General features: G+C 36.3%; 3 protein-coding genes across 4 annotated transcripts; 1 reads left to right on the forward strand and 2 right to left on the reverse strand.

Annotated features, from left to right (window-relative positions):
* Positions 1 to 2,334: 2,334 nt before the first annotated feature.
* LOC112022881 (uncharacterized) lies at positions 2,335 to 11,806 on the reverse strand. 2 transcript variants are annotated; one of them, XM_065764516.1, is made up of 14 exons: positions 11,306 to 11,806; positions 7,840 to 7,951; positions 6,881 to 6,993; positions 6,684 to 6,806; positions 6,412 to 6,584; positions 6,172 to 6,247; positions 5,181 to 5,267; positions 4,475 to 4,555; positions 4,356 to 4,388; positions 4,026 to 4,079; positions 3,875 to 3,916; positions 3,174 to 3,252; positions 3,021 to 3,091; positions 2,335 to 2,939 (listed from the first exon to the last, which is right to left on the reverse strand). In XM_065764516.1, the coding sequence occupies exons 1-14, from the start codon at positions 11,537 to 11,539 to the stop codon at positions 2,841 to 2,843; spliced, it is 1,377 nt and encodes a 458-aa protein (XP_065620588.1). In that variant the 5' UTR covers positions 11,540 to 11,806; the 3' UTR covers positions 2,335 to 2,840. The 2 variants fall into 2 exon arrangements, with proteins under 2 accessions (XP_065620588.1, XP_023911274.2); XM_024055506.2 differs by lacking the exon at positions 11,306 to 11,806 and adding an exon at positions 9,440 to 9,962.
* A 7,544-nt stretch (positions 11,807 to 19,350) lies between these two features.
* On the forward strand, positions 19,351 to 19,842 carry LOC111997287 (uncharacterized). Its single transcript, XM_024029364.1, has one exon. It carries the CDS (start codon positions 19,351 to 19,353, stop codon positions 19,840 to 19,842), a length of 492 nt encoding a protein of 163 aa, XP_023885132.1.
* A 3,466-nt stretch (positions 19,843 to 23,308) lies between these two features.
* On the reverse strand, positions 23,309 to 24,244 carry LOC111997286 (uncharacterized). Its single transcript, XM_024029363.1, has one exon. It carries the CDS (start codon positions 24,242 to 24,244, stop codon positions 23,309 to 23,311), a length of 936 nt encoding a protein of 311 aa, XP_023885131.1.
* Positions 24,245 to 27,791: the final 3,547 nt, after the last annotated feature.

Below are 27,791 nucleotides of genomic sequence, written 5' to 3' on the forward strand. Positions count from 1 at the left end.
GCTATGATAGCATCCTCCGCATTTATAAAGTTCTGGGCTAAATGAACTAGTTCAGCCATGGTTTGAGGCGCCTGTTCATATAACTTGTGGATAAACAAATCAGAATGAACCCTATTATAAAATGTTGCCAGAAGGAGCTTATCATCCACCTCGTCCACCGTCAAGGCATCCCTGTTGAACTGCATGATGAAGGACCGCAAACTTTCATTCTCCCCTTGCTCTATGGTTAGCAAGCTAGACGAAGAACGTTTGTGCCTTTGCCCTCCAATAAAATTATTAACGAACAACTTGCTTAACTCTTCGAAAGATGTCACTGTGTTAGAAGGTATTTTGCTGAACCACACTCGTGCAGGTCCTTTGAGGGTAGTAGGAAAAGCTCTGCACATTATTTCATCTAGAACTCCTTGAAAGTGCATAGTAGTTTTGAATGTGGTAATATGGTCAAAAGGATCTCGCGTCCCATCATATGAATCTAACGGAGGCATCTTGAACTTAGGTGGCAAAGGGTGAGCATTGATGGAAGCCACAAAGGGGGAATCAATCATGTGAACTAAGTCTTCTACAGGGTTTGTTTTCCTCATATTCTCCCTCATCTCGTCCATAACTCTTCTTATTTGATCCATTTCCCTTTCCAAATGAGGTACCCTCCGTGAAGCAGTACCCCTTGACTGGTTTTCAGGTTTAACATTCCTTTTCTCTTCTTAACTGTGGGCCCGTTCTTCGATGTTCCATTCATGACGCTGCTTCCTTAACTCAAGTTGTCTAACCAACTCCTGGTTCTGGCGAGTTAACTCTCCCATAGCAGCGGCCACAGATTGCATGTGTTGGAATAAAGATAGTTGCATGGTGGGTGCTGATTGACGGTCGCGATGAGGGTTACTGAAAGCGTCCCTGCTTTGTTGAGGGCCTGGACTAGTAGTCCTAGATCTTGTCCAAACCATTTCAACCCTTTGTTGGAGAAAGAAATCACAGAACTTAACAAATTAAGTTCAAAGGGCAACAAATTTCCTTTTCCCATAAACAGCGCCAACTGATGAGTTCTTGGAAATCAGTGGGCTGAAAGGTCTTCGGGTGTTGATGATCTTGAAGGGTGAGTCCTGAAAAACCAAAGAAGATCAGAGAAGACCGGTGGAAGCCAGTCTTGAATCCTCCGATGGTAAAGTTAGTAAATTGAAGTAGAAAAGAAAGCATTTCAAAGACTTCACCAATTTTTCTACAGAAAAAAATGTCCATACCTCTGCGTAGAAGGGTATTTATATAGTGTTAGCCTGACAGTCATTTTTCCTATCGTCGTAGAATTTTGAGGATTCAGAGGCAACTTCCATAACTGTCATGAAAGTTATCTCATCGGGACTTGTGTTCAACAGTTAACAGAAGGCTTGGTTCGCAACAACGTGACTCTTGGCTTTTGGAAGAGTGCCATGACTCTTGGTAAACCCCGTTCGTCCATCATTAAGGACGGACAAGGTTCGCTGCTAGTACGTCCCCCATTGGATGAGCGAATGAAGGACGAGTGGAAAAGGACGGTAAGAGAGGGATGAGCGTAAGAGCCACTCATTCTCTACTTTGTACGTTGTCATGGACGGCCATATGGACGAGAAATCAGCTAAGCACTTTCCTTACACCATCAATAATGTTTCATTCCTGACTAACAAGTTTCGTTTGGCCTAATGGTTTAATTTTATTGAATCGTGACATATAAAATTAAATTTTACCAAAATACTAAAATTATTGAATCGTGACATATAAAGTTAAATTTTACCAAAATATTGAAATTATTGAACCGTGACATATAAAACTGGCCCAAGACTTGGTTCTCGGTCAACCAGGTCAAACCTCTCAGTCCAGTTTGAATTTCAAAACAGTGTGTCTTAGTTGAAAACACTTGAAAGGTATCAATTGGAAATACAACTACAAGATTCTTGCAAAATTTCTTCATACATAAGTGATAAGTCTTGATCTTGGGAGTATTTAAGATCATACAAACATTTTTCATGTAACGATTTATACTCTAAACTGTATATTTTTTGCTTATAATTTGGAGGTAGTTTTGAATCAAATAAGTTTTAATTTAAACTATGAATTTTCTAAATCTTTTCAAATCTGTCTCTAATGAGTTACCGCTAATTAAAAAAAAAAAAGTAACAAATTCACATAAACTATAATTAAAACTTACTTGACATCAAAATCCTTTGATAATTTCATGTGAATTGCATATTGTATTTTCACACTAAAAATACTTTAAAACAACATAAAAACTCTAATAGACAAAATACAATTTAATAGAAGTGCTATTATTTTGTGAAATAGTTTGTACTAACATTGCACTTGATATTTACATGATAGTCTCTGAATGGACAAATTTGTAGAAAATTTTAATTTTTAATTTTTAATTGAAACTTTTTAAAATCTATGATTTAATTTTTATATATCTGTATCTATGAATGTGTTTTTATGGATGCCAAATATGACATCACCACCTGTAAAAGCTATTACAAAACACTTGGGAAATACAACAATGAGTTATATCACTAGGAGGTGAAGCTTCAATGTCACCTTCTCCAGCTCAGGGGTGCATAAAGTTTAAAGGAACTTTCTAAGGGATAAACACATTGGAAGCTTATTTCCTCTAATACAATTACAACATTGCTCTATGCATGGGACCCCAAATATTTATATTAGCTTAGGACAAACAATCAACTCTCACTTAGCAATGGTGATTCAATGTCAAGATGAAGCTTCAATGTCATCTTCTGCAGCTCAAGGGTGCATAAAGTTTAAAGGAACTTTCTAAGGGATAAACTCATTGGAAGCTTGTATGCGTTAATCGGGACAAACAATCAACTTTCACTTAGCAATGGTGATTCAATGTCATCCTCTGAATTATTGCTTGAAGGTGCCCCAGATTCAAGTAGGCAAGCAAAACATAAGGAAATCATCTGAGGAGATTAGGATTCAGAGTTAGTTAAGAGAGAGAGAGAGAGAGAGAGAGAGAGAAGGGGGGGGGGGTATGTGCTTACCATGCATACAGATGCACATATAATACTGAAACCTTTGCAGTTGAAAGGGGCACCGCTAGATAAGAACCATGCTAAAAGAACAATCTAACTTGTTAGTAAGACATGAATTGATTCTAATACTCAACTAAACAAAAGATGAGTTAGTTTACTCACAAGTCAATGGACTCATTACAAGTGGTGATAGCAAACTTGATAATGATTCCACACCAGCCACAAATCCTTGTGCTTTTCCCTGCACAAACAATTGAACATGCATGTCAATGGAGTGACCACGGTACAAGTGCTTTCTAATTTATTTAGCTCAAGTTGTAACTCAACACAGAACAAGTTATTTTGATACAGGAGAACCCCATGTATCTACTTTTATTTCTTTTTTGCTTTAGCGTACTCCTGAAATCCTCTATCAATTAAGTGAATGAAACAATTTCATTCGACAACCATAGATAAAAAATCAAAAGAGAAAAATAATTGGACCAATTTGCCAAGAAAGCCACCACTTTAAACTCAAAACTCACTACTACGTCATGCTGATCTGATTCATACTGAACACATGTTGATGAATCTACCTGATTTTTCCCAACTGAGTTCAAAGTTCAATCTAAAGAAGTAGAAAACATCCAGGTCTAGATGAGTAGTGTGACATATGAGATAATAGCATTAGCTTTCCTCAAACGTTATCTAATTAAGCAGCCTCATTCTAAGTATGACAATATCGAGAATACAAAAAACAGGCCTTTCTTTATATTAGTAGAAGATTTTTTTTTTTTTGGTGGAAATCATAATTTTCCAGAAAGAATATCAAGAACTATGGAATGCAGAACTATAGGTAATGGGATCATAGGTATTTTCCAAACCTGATCATTTGAGCTCGATGCTCTTGAAATAATGGCATAAGTCTGCATGTAATTTGACAAGAAAAATTGAAAGACCATTAGAATTAAAAGGTGAACTGAATAATCACATTGAATATTATTTTATGAAAGAATTGATGATTCCAATACTTACAGCAGGTCTTACAAGGACAACTACCACTTTAAATGTGGCACCCATGAATGGTACCTGCATTGTGGCAATGTTACATTGTTAGTAACTGAGAAATATATCCACAGTTGAAAATAATAAAAAGAACTAGGAAAATTTTAGTTTTTACTTTCACAAACTCTTGATTAACACATGATTGATTTTATAACTCCAAAAGGAGGAATAGAAACTATAAAATTCAAAATAGCTTAAAGAAAAATCAAATAAAGAAAAGATTCTGCTCAAGTGTTTCTGTGTCAGAAATTTTTCCTTTAGAATAGAGTTAAATAAAACATTCATCAAGTGTGTACATACCCATGGCGCCCATGCAAGGCCATTGAATAATGCCTACACAGAAAAAAGAACCATTAGTTTTTCTTTTCTTTTGTAATTTGTGCTGGGGGTATTGAAAGTAAAAATTATAAACGACTTACATAAGCTATTGATGCAAGTATTCCTATGCACAATATCACCTTCTCTCCAACCAATGGATTTATTAGTGGAAGCACCAACATCTGGAAGCAAACCACAAACTGAACATATTATAGGAAGAGCATTTCTTGAGGATTTTAAAATTTTCATAAAGGAAAACAACATCCTTAACATGAACATCATACAAAATATTTTGGACAAAAGAGAATTCATGTATGCCAGTAGTATGACAGTGCTCTTATCTTCAAAGACTTTGACAGGATTATAAGCTATTAGGAATCGAGTATTAAGAGGCACAGTACTCTCAATTCTAGAACTCATTAAATAAACTTCTTAATTATAAAAAATTTCAAATGTGAAAAATATTGTGCTCATTAAGAGGGAAAACAATAAAACAGAATAAAACCCTAAGAATTGTTTCATCTTTATAACCATGATGGCTTAGCATTGTTTTCTATTCAGAAGACAAATTAACAACCATTGCAACACCAACTGGAAGAATTCTTATTTTGATAACTTCAAAGCAACCAAGCAGAGGATTTAGAGAAAAACTTTGGCATATGCCAAGCAAATAACAAAATAACATACTAGCAGATATTGATATGCTACCTTGACTGATGGCTAAAGAATGATTCACATCTTCAGTATAAGGGAATATCAATCTCCTAAGTAAATAAAAGGAAACTTTTGCTCTACAATACACTTCACCTGTGAAATAATTGAACCGAATCCCACGAGCATCAGAATTTCTGAGAACTCATTTTTGTCAAAACCAAAAGCTGCCTTCAGATAGTACTGCACAGGTAGTAGCATAACCATCAAGTCATTGAATCAAAAAGAAAACATTGATTCATGAACTATCATTACTCAACGTCATGGATTGGTTAAATTGCAATTATCTTATGAGCAGATAAATCTAGCACTATCTTATCCTAAACTATTGATTAATAAGAAAGCCATTGGCTTTGTAGTCCCTAGCAAGTCTGAAGCATCAAACCTTTTCTTTTTCTGCATGGGTTTCAGCACAAAAGTTCTCAAATTACTTTGGTGGGTTCAGAACATATGCTCGTGACAACTGTTAAGCAACCAAGTCATGACTCCTCTGATTCAAAAACCCCTGAATAAAGCACTCTAGTGTCTCCTGCTTCATGTCTTGAGTCTCTACCAATTTCTCTTTCTCCTAGTCCTTCCACATTCTATTTCTATAAGTTCTATGAAATATTTCCTTTAAAACTGGACATCTTTAGCTTTATATTATAATCAAAATTATTTTTATCTATTTTTGGAGTCAGCACATTGCAATCAAATCCTACTCCTACAAGTTACATTTACAGGGCATTTTCCCTTTCTCCCTTTTCTTTGATTTTTCCACCCCAAATCACACAATGTGCCAATTACTGATTTATAATGACAATCGGGTTTTGGCCAAATTTAGATTGGTGGCAACAATAAGCCTCACAAAAGCTTTCTGTTGCATACAAGTTTTTTTTCAAAATAATTGCTTTAAAGATTCTGACTGAAACTACTCTGGAATGGCTGAATGAATATGTCGTTTGTCAAAAAGTTAAAATAATAATAATAATAATAATAATTATATATAGTTTTGAAATATCTGATGTTGTATGATGGTACCAAGAGGAAATTGCAGCATGCAACCATCTATTTGCTTGTTAAAATGACAAACTAATAGGAAACATACCATTAAGACAAAGTTGATGCCAGACTTTCCCAACTCAAAGAAGAAAGAAACCAGAGATATGCCCCTTAATGTCGGACTGTAAAAGAAAAACGAAGCGCTTTTAGCCAAACAAAGAAAATTTATAATGTTTTGCAGCTAAAAAGGTTTGGTTGCAAAGACTGCCTAAGAGATTTTAGATATGGTATTTACGTAATGCAAGATGAGAATATTTTAAGCTGTCTCGATCATAGACAAAATTACTTGCTCATAACTATTGTAGCAGCATCTTTCATTGATTTGTATCGTTTCTGGATAATTTTAATTGGCGTAGTCAAGCAAGCTGAATCTTGGTCCCTCTTTGGAGCCAGCTTAACCGTCTCAACTAGAAAGAGTTGCATATAAACTGGACAAAAGATCAAGAGAGCAATTGAAACCTGAAACAAAAGGCTGAAATGGTAAAATGAATTGACAAGAGGAAAATTTGACAGAATTAAGGCCGTGTGTCTAATGCTGAATTTAAAGCAGCAACATACAGGAAAAATGTACTTTTCTGGGAGAAAAAGTGCCAGAAGATTTCCCAAGACATGCGAAGCAGCACAAAGGCCTGTTATCCAACTAAAAGCTGCTGCCCTCTTATTCTCTTCAACAACATCCGCCTGCAAAAGATGGGAAAATGAGACCCCCAATATTCCCTATTCATGATTATCAATCACTGAGGAATAACTCTTACCGTATACGCAATAGCAATGCAGAAAATACTCCCTTGACTTAGAATAAAAGATATTATACGAAGCACATAGTAAGCATATACAAATCCTGTAGACTGATTCCAGGCAAGTATAGCTGAAAATAGAATACAGAAAAATCAAATTTGTAAATTCACTTGATGATCTTGACAATATCATTAATGTACTGCTAATAGCATCATACAGAGAAACCATTAATGTCATTCACAATTTTGAAAGGTAATTATGTATAGTTTTTTTTTTTTTTTTTTTTTTTTGAGAATAGGTAATCATGTATATTGTAATTGAAATTTCCCTTTTTTTTTCTTTTATATTTATTCTTTCAACGTGTATGGTCGAATTATAATTACATTTAACTCTTCTTTGTCTCTCATCTTTCATACATCATATAGGGTGCTTATCTTACTCTAGATCAGTTTCAGATGAATGACGTAGTCAGTAGCCATTCATTCAATCAGAATCAGCAGGAATTCAAAAAATTTCATGTGTTTGTCAGATATATAATCCACCAAAAAAAAAAAAATCACCTTACCCTTCAAAAATAAAAAAGTTCTTGGCCAGACTATCTGTCAGATTTGTTTAGCTTGAAGCCAAATTCATGCCTTAGAAATGGTTTCTTGGTTTATATGCTAAATCATCAATCTTTTGACATGCACATGATCTATGGTTTCCCACCCACTGTCTTCAAAAGCATTTGTGACTTCCTTTTTATTATAGGAAAAACATTTGTAACTTCAATGGTACTGAATCGCATTAAATTTAAAAAAAAAAGAAAAAAAAAAAAACATGATAGTGAAACAGCTGGGACAAACACATAATATTAATGCAACACATATTAGGGGTTTCATATCCATATATAATTCTCATAGTTCAGAAGGAAATATATAACAGCATTGTACATGTAACTTCACAGAATCATGAAAGTTGTTCAAACGAAACATACCAAATGGGAAAATGGAAGTGGATATAGTAAGAAGGAGCAGTGGTTTACGCCCATGTTCATCTGCAAGCTGACCTAAAAGTGGAAGCACCACCATCTTGAAAATTCCAACCACCTGCATGCATTTAAAATATATGTCATAACTTAATTTAAAGACAATTTCCCCTGTTGTCTTTCCCAGTCTTCTTCTACATCTCATGTTAACAAGAAATTGCTTTCTGAATCGCTCAATGCAATCATATGATTAAAATTAAATTGAGGAGCATAAAGTAAAATAAGTATCTTTTGAACAATGTTAGATACACAATATTTTTCACAAAATTTCAGAATTGTTGAGTTATCAACTTGTTATTTATTTATTTATTTATTTTTTAATTTGAAACCACTAATAATACGACTTTATTATCTATTTTTGGAAAAATGACTCTTAAAGTGATGGTATAACAGCATGCGTCCTATAAGGTTAAGTTGGGCCGAGAACATTTTAAAGGACCATAAGTTGGTCATCTCAAGTGTCTTGATAAGTTTGCCGCTTGTCTATATATCAAAAGCCAAATCATAAAGACACATACTAATGTCAGACTGAGAGGGAAAGAGGAAAGCTAGAAGGTGAGCTCTAGCAAGTCTAGAGTTTATTTCTCCCCTAATGTCCCTGTTAATCTCAGATCCTCTCTCTGTGGTATCCTTGGCTTCCACTCTACCCCCAACTTAGGTAAATATCTTGGCTTCCCTCTGAAACATGTGGGTTCCTCCTCTTCCCAGGACTATAGCTCTATTATTGAGAGAGTTCAGGCTAAGTTGGCTGGCTGGAAAGCAAACTTGTTATCTTTTGCTGGCAGAATTGTTCTTTCTCAAGCCACCATTTCTGCCATTCCTTCTTATATTAGCTCTTTTAGCCAAGCTGAGATGGAGACTTTTCCATGAAAAAGAGTCCCTTGAACCTTGCTCTGATACATGGTCCGCAATAAAATAAAAAAGGGCAGTACTATCTTTTCTAAATGCACCAGATGGCAAATTGGGAGTAACTTTTTCAGCTGAAATTATGGTATGACAAGTTGTGTCCTCTTGGTATTGTGAAAAACCTCATTGAAGGTCCTCTGACATTGATGAGGAAAAACTCTTAGTTAAAGAGTTTTGGAACCTCCACTGCATCTCTCCTTTGTTATCTCTTCCTAGAACTTATCAACTCATCAAGGCCATTCACATCAGGTCTGTCTCTACTACTGATGATTCCATCATTTGGGAATCTTCCCCTTCTGGGGACTTTGATCCCAAAAATGCTTATCACTTGCCTTTAGTATTATTGCTGAACTATGGGCCTAAAAGAGATGGCGTTTTTATCTCTTTTGTTCACCCTTCTGCCTTCAATTGCATGGAAGTATGTATTTAGCTCTATTTGGAAATAGTTTATTTTATTAGGATTAATTTTTTTTACTTAAACTACTGTAAATAGAGGTAAATATTAACTAAAATAGTACAAGAGATTTTACCAACTAAAATGGCTTATATTTACTCTATATTTTTCAGGAGCTAAATTCAACAAAGTCCAGTCGTCCCCTCAAAAACATAAAAAACAAGGAAGAAGACAGAATTTGTTACCTACCGTCTGCTTAAAGCCATTAAGATAAATAGCTTGAGTACAGGTTGACTCTCCAGGACATAGAGCGTTGGTAATAACATCAACAAGAACAGAAACAGTCATTTCTTCAGCGATCCAATGGACACAGAGTGGTAGTAGCAAGTGAAACATTAGCTTCATTCCCTCCATGCCACTACTACTGCTACTGCTACTACTGTCTTGTCGTTTTGCTAGTAATTTGTTGAACAACATGATCTAGTTGAAAATTTATTATTTGGAAGAAGTTATTTCGATGTGGGACTTGAATTGAGAGAGTGAAGCCGAGGTTTGACTGGTTGGTGTGGTGGCAATGTTGGGAAGTATTTATAAGGTGAAAAAACGGGAGATCTTGTGGTGATCCGAGGCTCTGCAGGAGACTGCACATGCTGGTGTGGGTTCTGCTTGTGGCACTGCCTTGTTTGCTTGTGGGATGTTTGGTGATTCTGATCTTGGCTTAGCCAAGCTGTCTCTCTACTTTGCTGACGCGACAACTTCTACAGGTGTACAGGTTCTTATCTAAATTCACTTCTGAAATCATTTTTTATCAATGGGTGTCATTGTTTGTCTATAAACTTTTTTTATTTTTTTAATAATGATAAAATAATCTTCATGATTTTTTAATAAAAGAAGTAGAATCCTAACATTTTACGTGACTATTCCACCCTCAAATAATTTTCAATTTTAGAAATATAAATTTAGGTACAATGGATTAAATTTCAGACCATCAATTTAGAACTTTAGGGAAGCGAACCAGTCTTGAGTTTATCAGAGGTGATCTTTAGAGAGGCTCTCTATCTTTCCAATTCCGAAAATGAGAGTCAAAGTCTTCTATTTATTTAATTTAAATTATATATATTTTTAGTTTATTTTACTGCACCATTGTTTGATGGGAGTCCCATCAGGACACGTTTGATAGGAAACGTTTTTTTTTTTTTTTTTTTTTTTATTTTAAATTTTTTTATTATTATTATTATTTTTTTTTTTTACAAAAGATGAATATTCTAAAATACATTAAAATTCAAGAGGCCAATAACAGACCAAAAAAAAAATCATATCATGAATATGGCATCTCTATGACCGGGGACCCGCACCTTTAATTAAAAGATGTGAACATTGCTTACAAGGAACAATTTAGTTACTGCTCTCAAAATCCACTCAGCCCATACATAATTTGCAATTTCGTTGCTCAAAATTAAAGATATTTCCAAATCCAAAATCATAAAAGTATTATTTTGCCAACTAACTTAACTAATAGAGCATCTACTCTTATCATATCCCACCTCCCCTCATAAATTTGGGAGTCATGAGAGGAGAGATCCCAATTACGTAACCTATAATTAATGAATGCTACTTACCCTTGTAAATATTTTCTTAAAAAAAAAAAAAAAAAGAATCTCTTTCTGACATCAACATTTGTTTTCTCTTTCTACCATTTTGTAAATTTATTCTGCCCCTGAAGAAATTTTTTGACTCAACCACTGGCTATAAGATATATAATACTATTATATTATTAATTAATTAACTTTAAGAAGCTTCTACTTTCTATATGTTGTGGAAATTGACAAATTGATATTTTTATTTTAGATCAACCTAATCCATTTATAGACGGATAATTGAATTTTTTATATAGAGTACGACAAGTGGAATCATTTTGCATGTCTATATCTACGTATCGTACCTACACTTGTATACGTACATGTATATGTGTCGGTGTTTCTTAGTTGGTAAGAGATTTTACCAACTAAAATGGCTCATCTTTACTCTATATTTTTCAGGAGCTAAAATCAACAGAGTCCAGTCGTCCACCCAAAAACATAAAAAACATAGAAGAAGACAGAATTTGTTACCTACCGTCTGTTTAAAGCCATTAAGATAAATAGCTTGGGTACAGGTTGACTCTCCTGGGCATAGAGCATTGGTAATAACATCAACAAGAACAGAAACAGTCATTTCTTCAGCGATCCAATGGACACAGAGTGGTAGTAGCAAGTGAAACATCAGCTTCATTCCCTCCATGCCGCCACTGCTACTACTGCTACTGCTACTACTGTCTTGTCGTTTTGCTAGTAATTTGTTGAACAACATGGTCTAGTTGAAATTTATTATATGGAAGAAGTTATTTCGATGTGGGACTTGAATTCAGAGAGTGAAGCTGAGACTTGACTGGTTGGTGTGGTGGCAATGTTGGGAAGTATTTATAAGGTGAAAAAACGGGAGATCTTGTGGTGATCCGAGGCTCTGCAGGAGACTGCACATGCTGGTGTGGGTTCTGCTTGTGGCATGGCCTTGTTTGCTTGTGGATGTTTGGTGATTCTGAAATTGGCTTAGCCAAGCTGTCTCTCTGCTTTGCTGACGCGACAACTTGTACAGGTTCTTGTCTAAATTCACTTCTGAAATCATTTTTTATCAATGGGTGTCATTGTTTGTCTATAAACTTTTTTTTTTTTTTAATAATGATAAAATAATCTTCATGATTTTTTAATAAAAGGAAGTAGAATCCTAACATTTTACCTGACTATTATTCCACCCTCAAATACTTTCAATTTTAGAAATATAAATTTCGGTACAATGGATTAAATTTCAGACCATCAGCTTAGAACTTTAGATAGATGTAAGTGTATTATTAACAAGGCCGGCCCAAAGGTTTCGGAGGCTTAAGGTGAAATTTTAAATTGGGTCTTTATGTTATCATTTAAATAATATTTAACTAGCATTTTATATAATAATTTTTTAAAAAAATCATTCTTTTTAGTTTTTAATATTTTTTTTAGAAAATGCTAAAGTTATAATAAATTTTACTACAAACTGATGTTGTAACGAATGTGATCAATGACATGAAACTTACAAAAATGCTAGAAATATTATAAAATTTATAATATGAGAATTATAAAGATATACTACCCATCACAAAAATTCATTCAAAAATACATTTATTAGTTTGTTGAAATCCACCTATCATATTCATTGTCACATCAAATTATAAAAATTATATAGACCACCGTACACCCTTGATATAGTGGTCACTCCATAAATATAAGTGCTTGTGGGGTTGTGGAAGGCAAAAGTCAAGATTCAAGTCTCTAGGGGAAAACTTCACACATATATATATTTAGATTAGGGTAGAGTAAAATTTTTATCTTGTATATAAAAAAAAAGTTATATAGTAAAATTTATTGTATTTTTAACATTTTCCTATTTGAATTACTTATAATTAGTAACACTTCTATTTGTAAGACCTATTTATTTAAATTTGTCTTATCCTTATTTCTAATATTACTTAATTCTTTGGGCTTTTTTAATAGTGAAAAAAAATGTAAACTAAATTTTTTTAATATCTCCCAAAAATATTTAAATAAAAAAAAAAACAATTTTTGCTTCCCAAATTTGGGGCCTTTCTCTAGTAAGGGGCCCCAAGCAATGGCCTAATTGGCCTAAGCCTAGGGCCGGCCCTGATTATTAAACAAATTCATTTGATTAGTTGAATTTTACTTGTCAAGTGCTTTAGTTGAATTGACATTTTTCCATGTATAAAGTGCTTGGAAGTCTAAAGAAGAAAAAATTTGACCCGCGAAGTTAACAACATATTATAATTATTTCTAAAATAAAAAATAAAAATAAAAATTACTTGCGCTATCTGTCCATTTTGCTAATCTCCTAGAGTAGAGACTATCCCTCCACTTGCTTGCACGCCAGCCCCCGTTTCACACCTTGTGGCCTTTGGGTTAGAAAACGACATGTTGTGTCGTATCCTAATGGCCCCTTGTATGTTTTGTGTGTGAGAAGCATGTGTAGGTAGACTCTTTGGTATGTATGTCCAAACAAATGGATTGTCCTATTCAGTTTTTAACTTTCGTTCCTAGAAGCGACGTAGTTGAAAGAAAAGCAATTGTAGACATCCTATCCTGTTTACGCATATACCCGAGGATCTCGGTCTTGATGGTGAAGTCTTCCTAATCACTACTGAACTGATCAACACCGTATATTAAATACAACAACTCAAGCCACAAAGACTCGAGCCCATTTTTCAAACCCAAATGCATCTCTAAGTGAAGTGAGTCACTACTAATTTAAAGTAACAAATTCACATAAACTGTATTTAAAACTTACTTCATGTCAAATCCGTGTGAATTGCATACGGTAATTTCACACTAAAACTACTTTAAAACAACATAAAAATTCTAATAGAAAAATACAATTTAATAAGATTTCTATTATTCTGTGAATTATTTTGTACTAACATTCCACTTGATATTTACATGAAGTCTTTGAATGGGCAAATTTATATAATTTTAAAATTTGAGTTTTTAATTGAAACTTTTTAAAATCTAGGACTATATTTTACTATATTTTAGAGAGAGAGAGAGAGAGGATTGGATTTGAGTTACATCTAGTGTAACTTTAAGTAATATTATACCATCTAATAACTTGTTATTGAATTCATATTTTGAAATTCCTAATGATAGATTACATATTCTATATTTTTTTCAACATGCAGGTAAATTTTAATGCTAATTAGATATTATTTATTATTTGATCAAAAACTCATCTTTTATGCATTATTTTAAATGGCAAAAATTTGAATTTAAATAACTGATTGATAACGTAACTATTGATCTTTGATGATCTTAAAATTTTGCAAACATGGAGAATATATGAAAATAATATAATTTAACAATGCATTTGTCGAAATTTGGATCCAATTAAAAAATATTAGGTGGTGTAACATTATTTAAAGTTACAACAAATATAATCCCCTCCACCCCAGGTTCTGCGTGCTAGATGTCAAATATGGAATGTCTAGCTGTTGTAACAGTCAAAGATTTATGTTGCATATAAACAACTCTTGTTGTATTTGAGTCATGTACACGTTGCTGTTTGTTATCTTTTAGGCTAGTATTCAGCAGTGCTGCTTGTTCAGTTATATTGTTTGAAATAAAGTTTGCATATTCCTTTACACATGTAGATGTTGAAGAGAAGAGAACAACTTTTTGAGGTAAAATGCATGGTCAAAATTTATATGTATCAATATAATTACATTCTTACTCTATCAAAGGGATGCGTATATACATCACCACCTATAAAAGTTATTACAAAATGATTGGGAAATACAACAATGAACTATAACACTTGGAGGTGAAGCTTCAATGTTATCCTCTGCAACTCAAGGGTGCATAAAGTTTAAGAGAACTTTCCGAGGGATAAACACATTGGAAGCTTGTTTGCACTAATACAATTACATTGCTCTATGCAAGGGACCCTAAATATTTACATCAGCCAGCATAGAAAAATATTTTAAGTTACTCGGGACAAACAATCAACTCTCACTTAGCAATGGTGCTTCAATGTCATCCTCTGAATCACTGCTTGAAGTTAAAGGTACCCCAGGTTTAAGTAGGCAAGCATAACATAATGAAATCATTTGAGGAAAATAAGATGCAAAGTTAGTTAAGAGAGAGAGAGAGAGAGAAGAGGGTGTATATGCTTACCATGCATACAGATGCACATACAATACTGAAACCTTTGCAGTTGAAAGGAGCACAGCTAGATAAGAACCATGCTAAGATAACAATTTAGCTTGTTAGCAATACATATGAATTGATTCTAACACTCAACTAAAAAAAATGATGAGGTAATCCACTCACAAGTCAATGGACTCATTACGAGCGGTGATAACAAACTTGCTATTGATTCCACACCAGCCACAAATCCCTGTGCTTTTCCCTGCACAAACAATCGAGCATACATGTCAATGGAATGACCACGGTCATGTGCTTTGTACTGTATTTAGCTCAAGAACTAATTCAACACAGAACAAGCTATTTTGATATGGGAGAACCCTATGTCTGCATTTATTTCTTTTTTGCATACTCCTAAAATTCTCCATCAATTAAGTGAATGTAGCAATTTCAAGTGTAAAAGTAGCAATTTTTGTGGCATAAAGCATTTGATAACCGTAGATAACTGAACAAAAGATAAAAATCATTGGACCAATTTTCGTAGAAAGCCACCACTTAAAACTCAAAACTCACTACTGGACACATGCTGACTTGATTCATACTGAACGCATGTTGATGAACCTGCCTCATTTTTTTTTTAATTGAGTTCAAAGTTCAATCTACAGAAGTAGAAAACATCCAGTTCTAGATGAGTAATGTAACTTATGAGATGATAGCATTAGCTTTACTCAAACAACTTTATCAAATTCAGCAGCCTCTCCCTATGTATGATAATACCAAAAATACAGAAACCATGTCTTTCCTTGTATTGACAGTAAGAGTAGAAGATGATTTTTTTTTTTTTTTTTAAGGTTTCTAGAAAGAATATTAAGAACTATGGAATGTAGAACTGTAGGTAATGGGATCACATGTATTTTCCAAACCTGATTTTTTGAGTTCGATGCTCTTAAAATAATTGCATAAGTCTGCATATAATTTGACAGGCAAAATTGAAACACCATTAGAATTAAAAGGTGAACTGAATAACCACATTGAATATTACTTTATGAAAGAATTTATGATTCCAATACTTACAGTAGGTGTTACAAGGACAACTACAACTTTAAATGTGGTACTCATGAATGGTACCTGCATTGTGGCAATGTTGCATTGTTACTGACAGATAAATGTATCCACAGTTGAAAGATATTATACAAAGCACATAGTAAGCATATACAAATCCTGTAGACTGATTCCAGGCAAGTATAGCTGAAAAAAGAATACACAAAAAAATCAAATTTGTAAATTCACTTGATGATCTTGACAATATCATTAATGTATTGCTAATAGCATCGTACAGAGAAAGCATTAATGTCATTCACAATTTTGAAAGGTAATCATGTACAGTTGTAATTGAAATTTCCCTTCTTTTTTTATTTTATTTTTTTTATATTTGTTCTTTCAACGTGTATGGTCGAACTATAATTACATTTAACTCTTCTTTGTCTCTCATCTTTCATACATCACGTAGGGTGCTTATCTTACTCTAGATCAGTTTCAGATGAATGACGTAGTCAATAGCCATTCATTCAATCAGAATCATCAGGAATTCAAAAAATTTCATGTGTTTGTCAGATATATAATCCACCAAAAACAAAAAAGATCACCTTACCCTTCAACAATAAAAAAGTTCTTGGCCAGACTTTCTGTCAGATTTTTTGTTTAGCTTCAAGCCAAACTCATGCCTTAGAAATGGTTTCTTGGTTTATATGCTAAATCATCAATCTTTTGACATGCACATGATCTATGGTTTCCCATCCACTGTCTTCAAAAGCATTTGTGACTTCTTTTTTTTTTTAGAGGAAAAGCATTTGTAACTTCAATAGTACTGAATCACATTAAATTTTAAAAGGAATTATAATTGAAAAAAAAACCATAATAGTGAAACAGCAGGGACGAACACATAATATTAATGCCACACATATTAGGGGTTTCATATCCATATATAATTCTCATAGTTCAGAAGGAAATATATAGCAGCATTGTACATGTAACTTCACAGAATCATGAAAGTTGTTCAAACGAAACATACCAAATGGGAAAATAGAAGTGGATATGGTAAGAAGGAGCAGTGGTTTACGCCCATGTTCATCTGCAAGCTGACCTAAAAGTGGAAGCACCACCATCTTGAAAATTCCAACCACCTGCATGCATTTAAAATATATATGTCAAAACTTAATTTAAAGACAATTTCCCCGGTTGTCTTTCCCAGTCTTCTTCTGCATCTCATGTTAACAAGAAATTGCTTTCTGAATCACTAAATGCAATCATATGATTAAAATTAAATTGAGGAGCATAAAGCAAAACAAGTATCTTTTGAACAATGTTAGATACACAATATTTTTCACAAAATTTCAGAATTGTTGATTTATCAAGTTGTTATTAATTTGAAACCACTAATAATACGACTTTATTATTTATTTTTGGAAAAATGACTCTTAAAGTGATGGTATAACAGCATGCGTCCTATAAGGTTAAGTTGAGCCGAGAACAGTTTAAAGGACCATAAGTTGGCCATCTCAAGTGTCTTGATAAGTTTGCCGCTTGTCTATATATCAAAAGCCAAATTATAAAGACGCATACTAATGTCAGACTGAGAGGGAAAGAGGAAAGCTAGAAGGTGAGCTCTAGCAAGTCTAGAGTTTATTTCTCCCCTAATGTCTCTGTTAATCTCAGATCCTCTCTCTGTGATGTCCTTTGCTTCCACTCTACCCCCAACTTAGGTAAATATCTTGGCTTCCCTCTGAAACATGTGGGTTCCTCTTCCCAGGACTATAGCTCTATTATTGAAAGAGTTCATGCTAAGTTGGCTGGCTGCAAAGCAAACTTGTTATCTTTTGCTGGCAGAGTTGTTCTTTCTCAAGCCACCATTTCTGCCATTCCTTCTTATATTAGCTCTTTTAGCCAAGCTGAGATGGAGACTTTTCCATGAAAAAGAGTCCCTTGAACCTTGCTCTGATACATGGTCCGCAATAAAATAAAAAAAGGGCAATACCATTTTTCCTAAATGCACCAGATGGCAAATTGGGAGTAACTCTTTCAGCTGAAATTATGGTATGACCAATTGTGTCCTCTTAGTATTGTGAAAAACGTCATTGAAGGTCCTCTGACATTGATGAGGAAAAACTCTTAGTTAAATATGTAATCTCTAATGGGATTTTGGAACCTCCACTGCATCTCTCCTTTGTTATCTCTTCCTAGAACTTATCAACTCATCAAGGCCATTCCATCAGGTCTGTCTCTATTACTGATGATTCCATCATTTGGGAATCTTCTCCTTATGGGGGCTTTGATCCCAAAAATGCTTATCACTTGCCTCTTGTATTATTGCTGAACTCTTGGCCTTAAAGAGATGGCGTTTTTATCTCTTTTGTTCACCCTCCAGCCTTTAATTGCATGCAAACTATCTATTTAGACTCTATTTGGTGCCCGTTTATTTTATTAAAATTGAAATTTTTTTACTTAAAGTATTATAAATAAATATAGAAGTTAGTTGAAATAGTACAGTAAGATATATAAATAGTAGTAAAAATAAGCTAAATAGTAATATAAGTTGATTTTTTAATTTAGAGCCAAATGCACTAAGAGTCCTTTTAGGATTCGTTTATTTTGCTAAAATTGAAATTTTTTTACTGAAAGTACTGTATATAAAGGTAAAAGTTAACTGAAATAGTATAGTGAGACTCGTGAATAATACTAAAAAGTATAGTAAGACCTATGAATAATAATAAAAATAAACTAAATAATAAACTAAATTGACAAAAATAATTTTTGCCACTTAATTACTTTGTAATTTCCTTTTGCTAATATATTATAAATAAATAAATAAATAAATAAATAAAGCAGCTTGAAAATGGGGACCCTGGTTACTTGTCTTTTTTTTTTTTTCTTTTTTTTTGATAGAGTGGTTACTTGTTTTTTTTTAATATTTTGGTACACAACTTGGTCACATTTATTAAGGTACTACCGCAACTATAACTTTCTGTCTTGTACTTCATGAGGCACGAGACTCACGACTCTACTAAATTAAAGATGAAGCAAACAACAATAATTACTCCCACTTTTGAGATTTTTTTTATTTTTTTTATTTTTACAAAAGATGAATATTCTAAAATACATTAAAATTCAAGAGGCCAATAACAAACCAAAAAAACTAAAAATCATATCATGAATATGACATCTCTATGACCGGGGACCCGCACCTTTAATTAAAAGATGTGAACATTGCTTGCAGTGAACAATTTAGTTACTGCTCTCAAAATCCACTCAGCCTATACATAATTTGCAATTTCGTTGCTCAAAATTAAAGATATTTCCAAATCCAAAATCATAAAAGTATTATTTTGCCAACTAACTTAGCTAATAGAGCATCTAGTCTTATCATATCCTACCTCCCCTCCCATGCAGCAGTGGCGACCTCCAGATCACCAGTGTTTCAAAGTAAATTTCGATGCTACAGTGTTTCGACGCTCAAGCTTGGCGGGCATTGGTGTCATTGCCCATAATCATGACGGGGAAGCAGTGGGTGCTCTGTCTTCGTCTATCCCAATGGCTCAGTCAGTGGTGGATTTAGAAGCCTTAGCGTGTTTGAAGGCTGTTCAGTTTGCGCTGGAAATTGGCCTCACTCGAGTGGTGTTTGAAGGAGATTCTACAGTCATCATCAACTCGCTGCTTCACGGCGCGGGTGAACTGGCTAGTTTTGGAAACATTTTGGAAGATATTCGTTTACATTCCTCTGTTTTTCGGTTTGTAGATTTTGTTTATGTTAGTCATATTTGTAATTCAGTGGCTGATGCTCTTGCTAAGAAAGCTAAGTCAAACGTTGGGAATCAGGTGTGGCTGCATGACTTGCCACCTGATATTGTCCCTTTAGTTTTGTATGATGTTCACTAGTTTGGGTTTTTGAAATAAAGTTCCTAGGTCTCGGATCTGGCTTCTCAAAAAAAAATATATATATATATATATATATTATAGGATGGAGGGGAGTATTAAAACCCTCACTGGGTGATGAGAGGAGAGATCTCAATTACGTAACCTATAATTAATGAATGCTACTTACCTTTGTAAATATTTTCTTTAAAATAAATATGTAAAAAAAGTCTCTCTCTGACATCAACATATGTTTTCTCTTTCTACTATTTTGTAAATTTATTCAGCCTCTGAAGAAATTTTTTGACTCTGCCGCCGGCTATAAGATATATAATACTATTATATTATTAATTAATTTTTTTTTTTTGTCTTTTTGAAACTGGAACCAAACATTCAATTAAATCAAAGAGGCATCAATGTTTACATACTCAACAGTAACTGATGGAACCTCTTCCATCCAAAATAAATCAACGTTAACATTATAAGCATATCTAGCCAGTACATCAGCCACCCTATTACCATTTCTTTTGGTGCATCTCACAGAAGTCCACTCCAAAGCTCCTAGCAGATGCCTGATGTCTCCCACCACATGCCCAATAGCTGACTAGATGTTCGAACCGGAGGCAATACATTTAGTAGCATTAACACTGTCACCTTCTATTATAAGCACCGTGAAACCAGAATCAATGGCAAATTCCAGCGCCTTACGACATGCTAGTAGTTCAGCCACTTCACTTCCTTGGACAGCCGGACCCTTAACCGTCATTGCAGCCATAACATCTCCAGTAGAGTTTCTGATCACCGCACCAAACCCAGAACTAGCAGAATTCTCAAACACTGCAGCATCATAATTAAGCTTGTACACAGCTTGTGGTGGGGGTATCCAACGCGTTCCATCAGTCTGCACTACCTGCCGATTCACACCCATCTGCGCATCCACTTGTAAGCTTGCCTGTGACTGCTGGAACTCCTCAATCAAACCCACTGCACGTCTGTTCAAACAGCCCGGTTCCATCAACTTTCCTCCATATAATACTCTGTTCCGCTGATTCCAAATTAGCCATGCCTGCACTAGAAACGTCTCCACCTCTGTTTTGTTCAGCCGGTCCAGCAGATACTCCAACAGAGCTACAAAATCCAGCTGGCCCGTCCCACACTTCTGCAGAGCCCGTCCACTACCATGCCAAATATCCTGCGCTACTGTGCATTCCCACAACGCATGAATAGTTGATTCCTGGGTTAAGCCACATAGCGGACATGAATCATCCACCAAAATCCGTTTCTTCCTAAGGTTCCTCCTAGTTGGAAGAATATCATGGCACGCCCTCCACCCAAAGACCTTTATCTTGTTGGGGATTCGAAGCTTCCATAAAGCCACCCACACCCTACTATCGCCACTACCTGATGATGATTCAGCCCAATCCTCCTTCTTCGACAGAGTTCTTGCAACCTTATAAGCCGACTTCACTGTAAAGATGCCATCCTTATTAAACTTCCAATAAACAGAGTCAGAGACTTGCCTCCTACTTAGAGGTATGTCACATATAGCTTCCCCTTCTTCCCGATTGAATTGAGCCATAACAAAGTCTCGTTGCCATACATGGAGGTCTTGGTTAATCAAACTTGACACCCATACTTCCTCATCATCCTCCCTTGCTGACAACAAAGGCTTGTTTGTAGGATACTCTAGAATCCACCTATCCCGATAGACATTAATAGAACGTCCATCACCAACTCGCCAACAATGTCCCGATCTTAAGATAGGTAATGCTGCCATTAAACTCCTCCACACAAAGGAACAATTAGGAGACTCTTTAGCCTCAAGCACTGAAGTTCTAGGGAAGTACCTTGCTTTAAAGCATTGATAGAGAAGAGAATTTGTATCTTTCAATAATCTCCACCCTTGTTTGGCCAACATACCTAAATTAAAGGCTCTAATATCCCGAAATCCCATTCCACCATCCTTTTTTGGCAATGTCAGTTTATCCCAACTCTTCCAATGAATTTTCCTTTCATTCCCAACTTGGCCCCACCAAAATCTAGCACATAAACCATCCAACTCTTCACATAATTTCAGTGGGAGCTGAAAAACACTCATTGTATACGTTGGAATAGCCTGAGCAACCGCCTTGATAAGAACTTCTTTCCCTGCTCTAGAAAGCATCATTCCCTTCCACCCCTGAAGTTTTTCCACGCTCTATCCTTAATATAGGAGAAAGTATGGTATTTTGACCTTCCAACTAAAGTGGGCAACCCCAAATAGGATTCGAACTGAGATACTTCCTTCACTCCAAGAATCCCCAAAGCCTCCTGCTTCTGCCTAACAGTATTGTTATAACTAAAATACACTGAAGATTTTTCCAAATTTATGCTTTGTCCAAAGGCTTTAGCATAAACCTGAAGGATCTCTACAATGGTATTAATCTCCACTGTTGAGCCTGTTGAAAATCAAAGAATCATCTGCAAAGAGAAGATTAGTAATCTTTGGTGCATTTCTACAAATAGCCACCCCATGCAAGGTCTCTCCTGTCACTGCTCTGTCCAATAGCGAAGTAAATCCTTCAGTGCATAACAGAAATAAATATAGTGAAAGGGGATCACCCTGACGAATCCCCCTAGAAGGCCGAACATTACCAAACGGTCTCCCATTCACAAGAACAGAGAATGAAGTCGTTGTGACACAACTCATCACCCTTTCTATCCATGTTTCAGGAAAACCCAACCGCTGCATAATCCCCTGAAGGAAAGGCCACTCCACCCTATCATATGCTTTGCTAACATCCAGTTTCAATGCCATATACCCTTTCTTCCTGCTATGCATAGTATGTAGTGTTTCATAAGCTAGCAACACATTATCAGTAATAAGACGTCCAGGAACAAATGCACTCTGAGTGGGAGATATAATATTAGGTAACACCTGCTTCAGTCTATTGGCTAATACTTTAGAAATTATTTTGTAAATCACATTACACAGGCTTATAGGCCTAAAATCAGACATTTTCTCCGGGTTCTTCACTTTAGGAATCAGCACAATATAAGTATGATTAATATCAGGTGCCATATGACCATTATTCAGAAAATCCAACATAGCATCAACTACGGTATCACCCACAACATGCCAAAATTTTTGGTAAAATAATGCATTCATACCATCAGGTCCAGGTGCCTTTGTTGGTCCCATCTGGAACAACGCCAGTTTAACTTCCTCAGCATTAAACTCACTGGACAGGGTATCATGCATCTCCGGTGTCACCTTCCTTGGGACTGCATTGAGACATTCCTCCATCTGATCACAATTACCTGCACAAAACAAATTGTCAAAGTAACCAGTAGCCACATTAGCTATCTCCTCCATCTCCTCCACCCAATTCCCTTGTGCACTTCGAATTCCTTTAATAAAGTTCCGCCTTCTTCTCTGGGAGGCTTTTGAGTGAAAGTATTTAGTATTCTTATCACCATGTTTAAGCCACGGGATCCGAGACCTTTGTGCCTAGTAAATTTCCTGCTTTAATAGCAAGTCATCCAGCTGTTTACTGACACTCAGGTATTTGGCATTAGATTCTTCAGTCACCACTTCAGCACTATTTAATACCTCCAGTCGGTTTTGAAGGGTTTTAATGGCTACTTCATTCGGCTCGGACTTTGATGACCCCCATGCTTGTAATTCCTCACCACAAAACTTAATCTTCTCTTTTATTGAATTTAACCCCGACTCCCCCCCTCCCACCAAGTCCCAAGCCTCTTTAACCACTTCGCCACAATCTTCCCACATTAACCAAGCTTCTTCAAATTTAAATCCCTTTTTGAATTTTTGCTGAAACCTCTGAACACTCTTCACATGCACTAGAATTGGCAAGTGATCTGAAGCATGGGGTGGAAGATGAGCAACTGTAGTTATCGAAAATTTAGCCCGCCACTCCATAGTTGCCACAGCCCTATCAAGTCTCAATTTGGTATTAGCAGCACCAGGCCTCTTATTAGACCACGTGTAAGTATACCCTCTGTACCCCAAATCCTCCAAAGAACAAGAGTCTAACACATTTCTGAAGGCATCAATCTCTGCTGACTTAGGTGGCCTTAGACTTAATTTCTCTGCACTATTTAGAATTGCATTGAAGTCTTCCGCACAAAGCCATGCACCATTAACAAAACCCCTCAAATGTTCCAGCAGCTGCCAAGACTTTTCTTTAAACTGAGCCTCAGGCCAACCATAAAATCCAGTAAAGAACCAGACAAACCCATCATCTTCAGTGACCTTCATCAGAATATGATTAGGCGAATAATTAATCAATTCCATCACAACCTCCTTCTTCCATAATAAAGCCAAACCACCCCCTGCATTTGGCTGTTTAATAATAATTTTATTCTGAAACTGCAAATCTCCATACAAATTATCAAATCCTTCTTTATCCAGACGTGTTTCCATAAGAAAACACACATTGGGAGCTTGTTCCCTCACAAGTTTGCGAAGGCTTCGACCTGTCCAAGGGTTCCCAAGCCCCTAGCAATTCCAACATAACAGCCTCATTGCTCCCGGCAAGGGTGGTCATCCACCCCCGCCGATCTCTTAATTTCAAAAGCTTCCTCATTCTCTAATTTCCCCCTCTTAGTTCTTCCCTCCTCTCCCTTAGTAGTCTGGTTCCTATCAAACTCTATAGGTAGAGATCTTTTTCCATTGGACGGCAGCAACACTTTTTGCAAATTCCCAAGCCTAAAATCCATCCTGTTGAATCTAGTCCAGGATGATTTGGGCTTTACAATATTCGGCCCATCTGCTTGTTTTTCTAAAATAAGTTCAGCGCCACCTAAGCCCATCCCACTACTATCTCCTGCCTTGTCCTCCAGCCTATTGTGTTCTGTGTTTTCCAGCCCATCCACAACTGGTACCGTGTTTTCCTTCAGCTCAGTTCCTGCTTTGTGCACGTCAGCAGTAGTACTCTCCACGTAATTTGCATGGGCGAGACCATGTTCCTGAATATGCGGCTTATTTCCTGAAAATACGAACTGTTCTTCAGCATCGTTCCTAGGGTTTCTACACAGCCCATCTGCCGCCGCCACTTCTCTACACTAATGCAGCGGCGCTCCACACCTGATCGGACCCCCTTTGGACCTGCAAGAGTCATCGCCTGACGTTTCACCACCAACCTCTGGACCATAATCAGCCTCCCCTACATTCCTTTCAAATGAACCTCCTCTTGCACGGCCTCCCATGGCTTTAAGAAAATCTCCATATTGATATTCGACTGTATTCCCATTCTTGGTTGCTGCAAAGTGTTCAGTACAATTCTTTATATCATGGCCAAGCATGCCACAAAAATGACAATACAAAGGCAGCCGTTCATATTTAAACTTCACCCAGTGTTTGTCTCCATCGGATCCCGCAATGAAACTTCCCCTGCGAATGGGCTTCGAGATAGGTAACGCCACCCTCACCCTCATGAAATAGTGCACCTCGTCCTGCCCTCTTCTCTTCTCAACTTCCTCAACAGCCCCGAGTCTACTCCCCACTTCCTTAGCAACCTGTGATGTAAACATGTCCAGCGGCGCCCCCCACATCTGAACCCATAGAGTTGCCGTCTCCATTCTTATATTCTCCATAGTCATACCTCTCCTCCAACGCTTAAGCAATAATAATTGATTATCAAACGTCCATGGACCTCCTCTTAAGACTATATTCAGATCAAGTTCAGATGTGAATTTAAACTGAAAAAGATTTGGCCCTACCTCTGTGATGCGTAGCCTGTCTTCTAATCCCCAAGCCCGTCTCATAGTATTCTTTGCTGCTTGCTTATTAAACGATTTGCACGTCAAGAACTTGCCCACCAAACTGAGCGTGTAGTCCTCAATGGCTTCCAACCGTCCTTCATCAGAGATGGTAATCACCTCCTCTTCTTCCGTAGTCAACTTCATGTTCTCCATACTCGTAACAATATCATCAACCATGGTAAAATAATATCACTCACTCACGTAACAACAGAAAAAGGAAAGAAGCCCTAGACCTAAGTCAAGGGAGGGAGGAGACTCGTATACACGAGAGAGAGAGCTCCACAAGGGAGAGTGTAAAGATGAAAGCTTTTTTTTTTTTTGAATATTATTAATGAATTTACTTTAAGAAGCTTCTACTTTTTTTTTTTTTTCTACTTTCTATATGTTGTGGAAATTGACAAATTGATATTTTTATTTTAGATCAACCTAATCCATTTATAAACGGATAATTGAATTTTTTATATAGAGTACTGATGAGTGTAAGCTCGTCAATAATGTTCATCAGATGGAGGTGATCCTTCAACTTTCACCGATGGTCACCGGTGTGGTGCCTGCCACAATGTCTCCGATGCCAAAGTCAGTATATGAAACTCTCTGCAAAGTAAAACAATATAAAATGAACAAAAATTAAAGAAAAATCTCATTTCTTACTTGTATATCTCTCTCTCCCTCTTCGTGGGAGTGTGTGGGCTTTATATATGCTCTCATGGTCTCTAGCCGTTGGAGCAGTTATGGAGGTCTTTAATGCTCCTTTTGGTAACGTTTTGGGGCTGTGTAATGAGGAATCAATGTCTTCAAATGGTTCATACAGTTGGAGGTATAACCGTTTAGTTGATTGTATTAAATGGCCTGGATACCTTCGTCAGTAGTGTTGTCTTCTATGTCGTCTGTCCTGAGGGTATATTCGTCCATATTGAAGGACTCGTCCACATAGGATAAACTTGCCAGTTTCGTCAGTACTTATCAGTCTCGTCAGCTGCCCCCTGATTCTGTGTTCGTTGTTTTAGTGACGATCATAGAATATGAAAGGTTACAAGTTGTAAATGACTCTTGGGGTTCTGCTCCGTATTAGGTGCGAAGCGGCGGTAATCCACAGATCGTGGCCTACGTGTCGCGCGTTGATTGGTACAATTAATGTCCCAAGTGATGAGACTATTGGGTTTCCCGCCGATCTTTCCGTTTTTTGAGCTTTTACTTTTAACTTCCTTCTCTCCTCATTTTTCTTCTTCACATTTCAATCATTACTTTTCTTTAGCTTTTTCCTACTTCTTTTCTTTGAGTTGGTACGCTAGTTAAGCAAAGCTTCCTCAATCCGCCATTGATTAAGGTGTGTTTCTCCTTCCCTCTTGCTTTTCCTTTCTTGGTTTCGCTGTGGTATTGTTCCTAATTTCCTCTTTCCTGCTTCTTTTTGTTTTTAATTTACCTGTGATTCAGTTGTGTTGTTTTCCTTTTCTGTGCTTTTGTTGGGTTTTCATGGTTGGCAATTCCGAGGTTAGAGTCGTTTGTCCTTTGGTTTCTTTTCTTTTTGCACGCTTAGGGGGGGCTTTAGGCACTTTCTCAGATTTTGAAAATTTTGTTTTTCAGGGTAGTGGTATTAGTATGGTATTAACTAAATTGTTGCCTTTAATTAGGCAATCGATTGACTGGTTCGAGGGTCAGGTGAGGAAGGAGAAGATAATGTCTGAGATCAGATCTAGTGATCTCGAGACTGGGTTGTCGTTTAGCGGTAATCCAGTGGAGGGGGATACGGCTGTCACTTCTCCTTGTGTCGTTAGGGCTTTTTATGCCCTTGAAGAGGTTTGTGGGTTAGATGCCAAGACGGTGAGTAGATTTAAGGATAGGTTCCAATTTCCAGAAAGGGTTCACGTTCGTCGGCCTAGTGACAAGGATAGGGCTTGTCATTTCTTCCCAGGTGAGGTGTGCTTTTATGAGGCTGCCTTTACCTGTGGACTTAGGTTCCCCGTCCACCCTTTCTTGATGGAGCTTCTGAACTATTTTGGGATCACCCCTGGGTAGCTAATACCTAACTCATGGAGAATAGTAGTCAACTGTATGGAGATATGGTTGGCTGCTAACGGGGATATGATTAAGGTGGGTGAACTCATCCACCTTTATCGTTTGAAAGAATCAAAGGAGTATGGGTATTATGAGCTGGTTCCTTAGGAGAAGAGGACCAGGATTATTAGAGGGCTGCCTTCATCCTTCAG

This window comes from Quercus suber, unplaced genomic scaffold, assembly GCF_002906115.3.
Source record: "Quercus suber isolate HL8 unplaced genomic scaffold, Cork oak 2.0 scaffold_22, whole genome shotgun sequence".
In the NCBI taxonomy this organism is placed as follows: Eukaryota; Viridiplantae; Streptophyta; class Magnoliopsida; order Fagales; family Fagaceae; genus Quercus; species Quercus suber.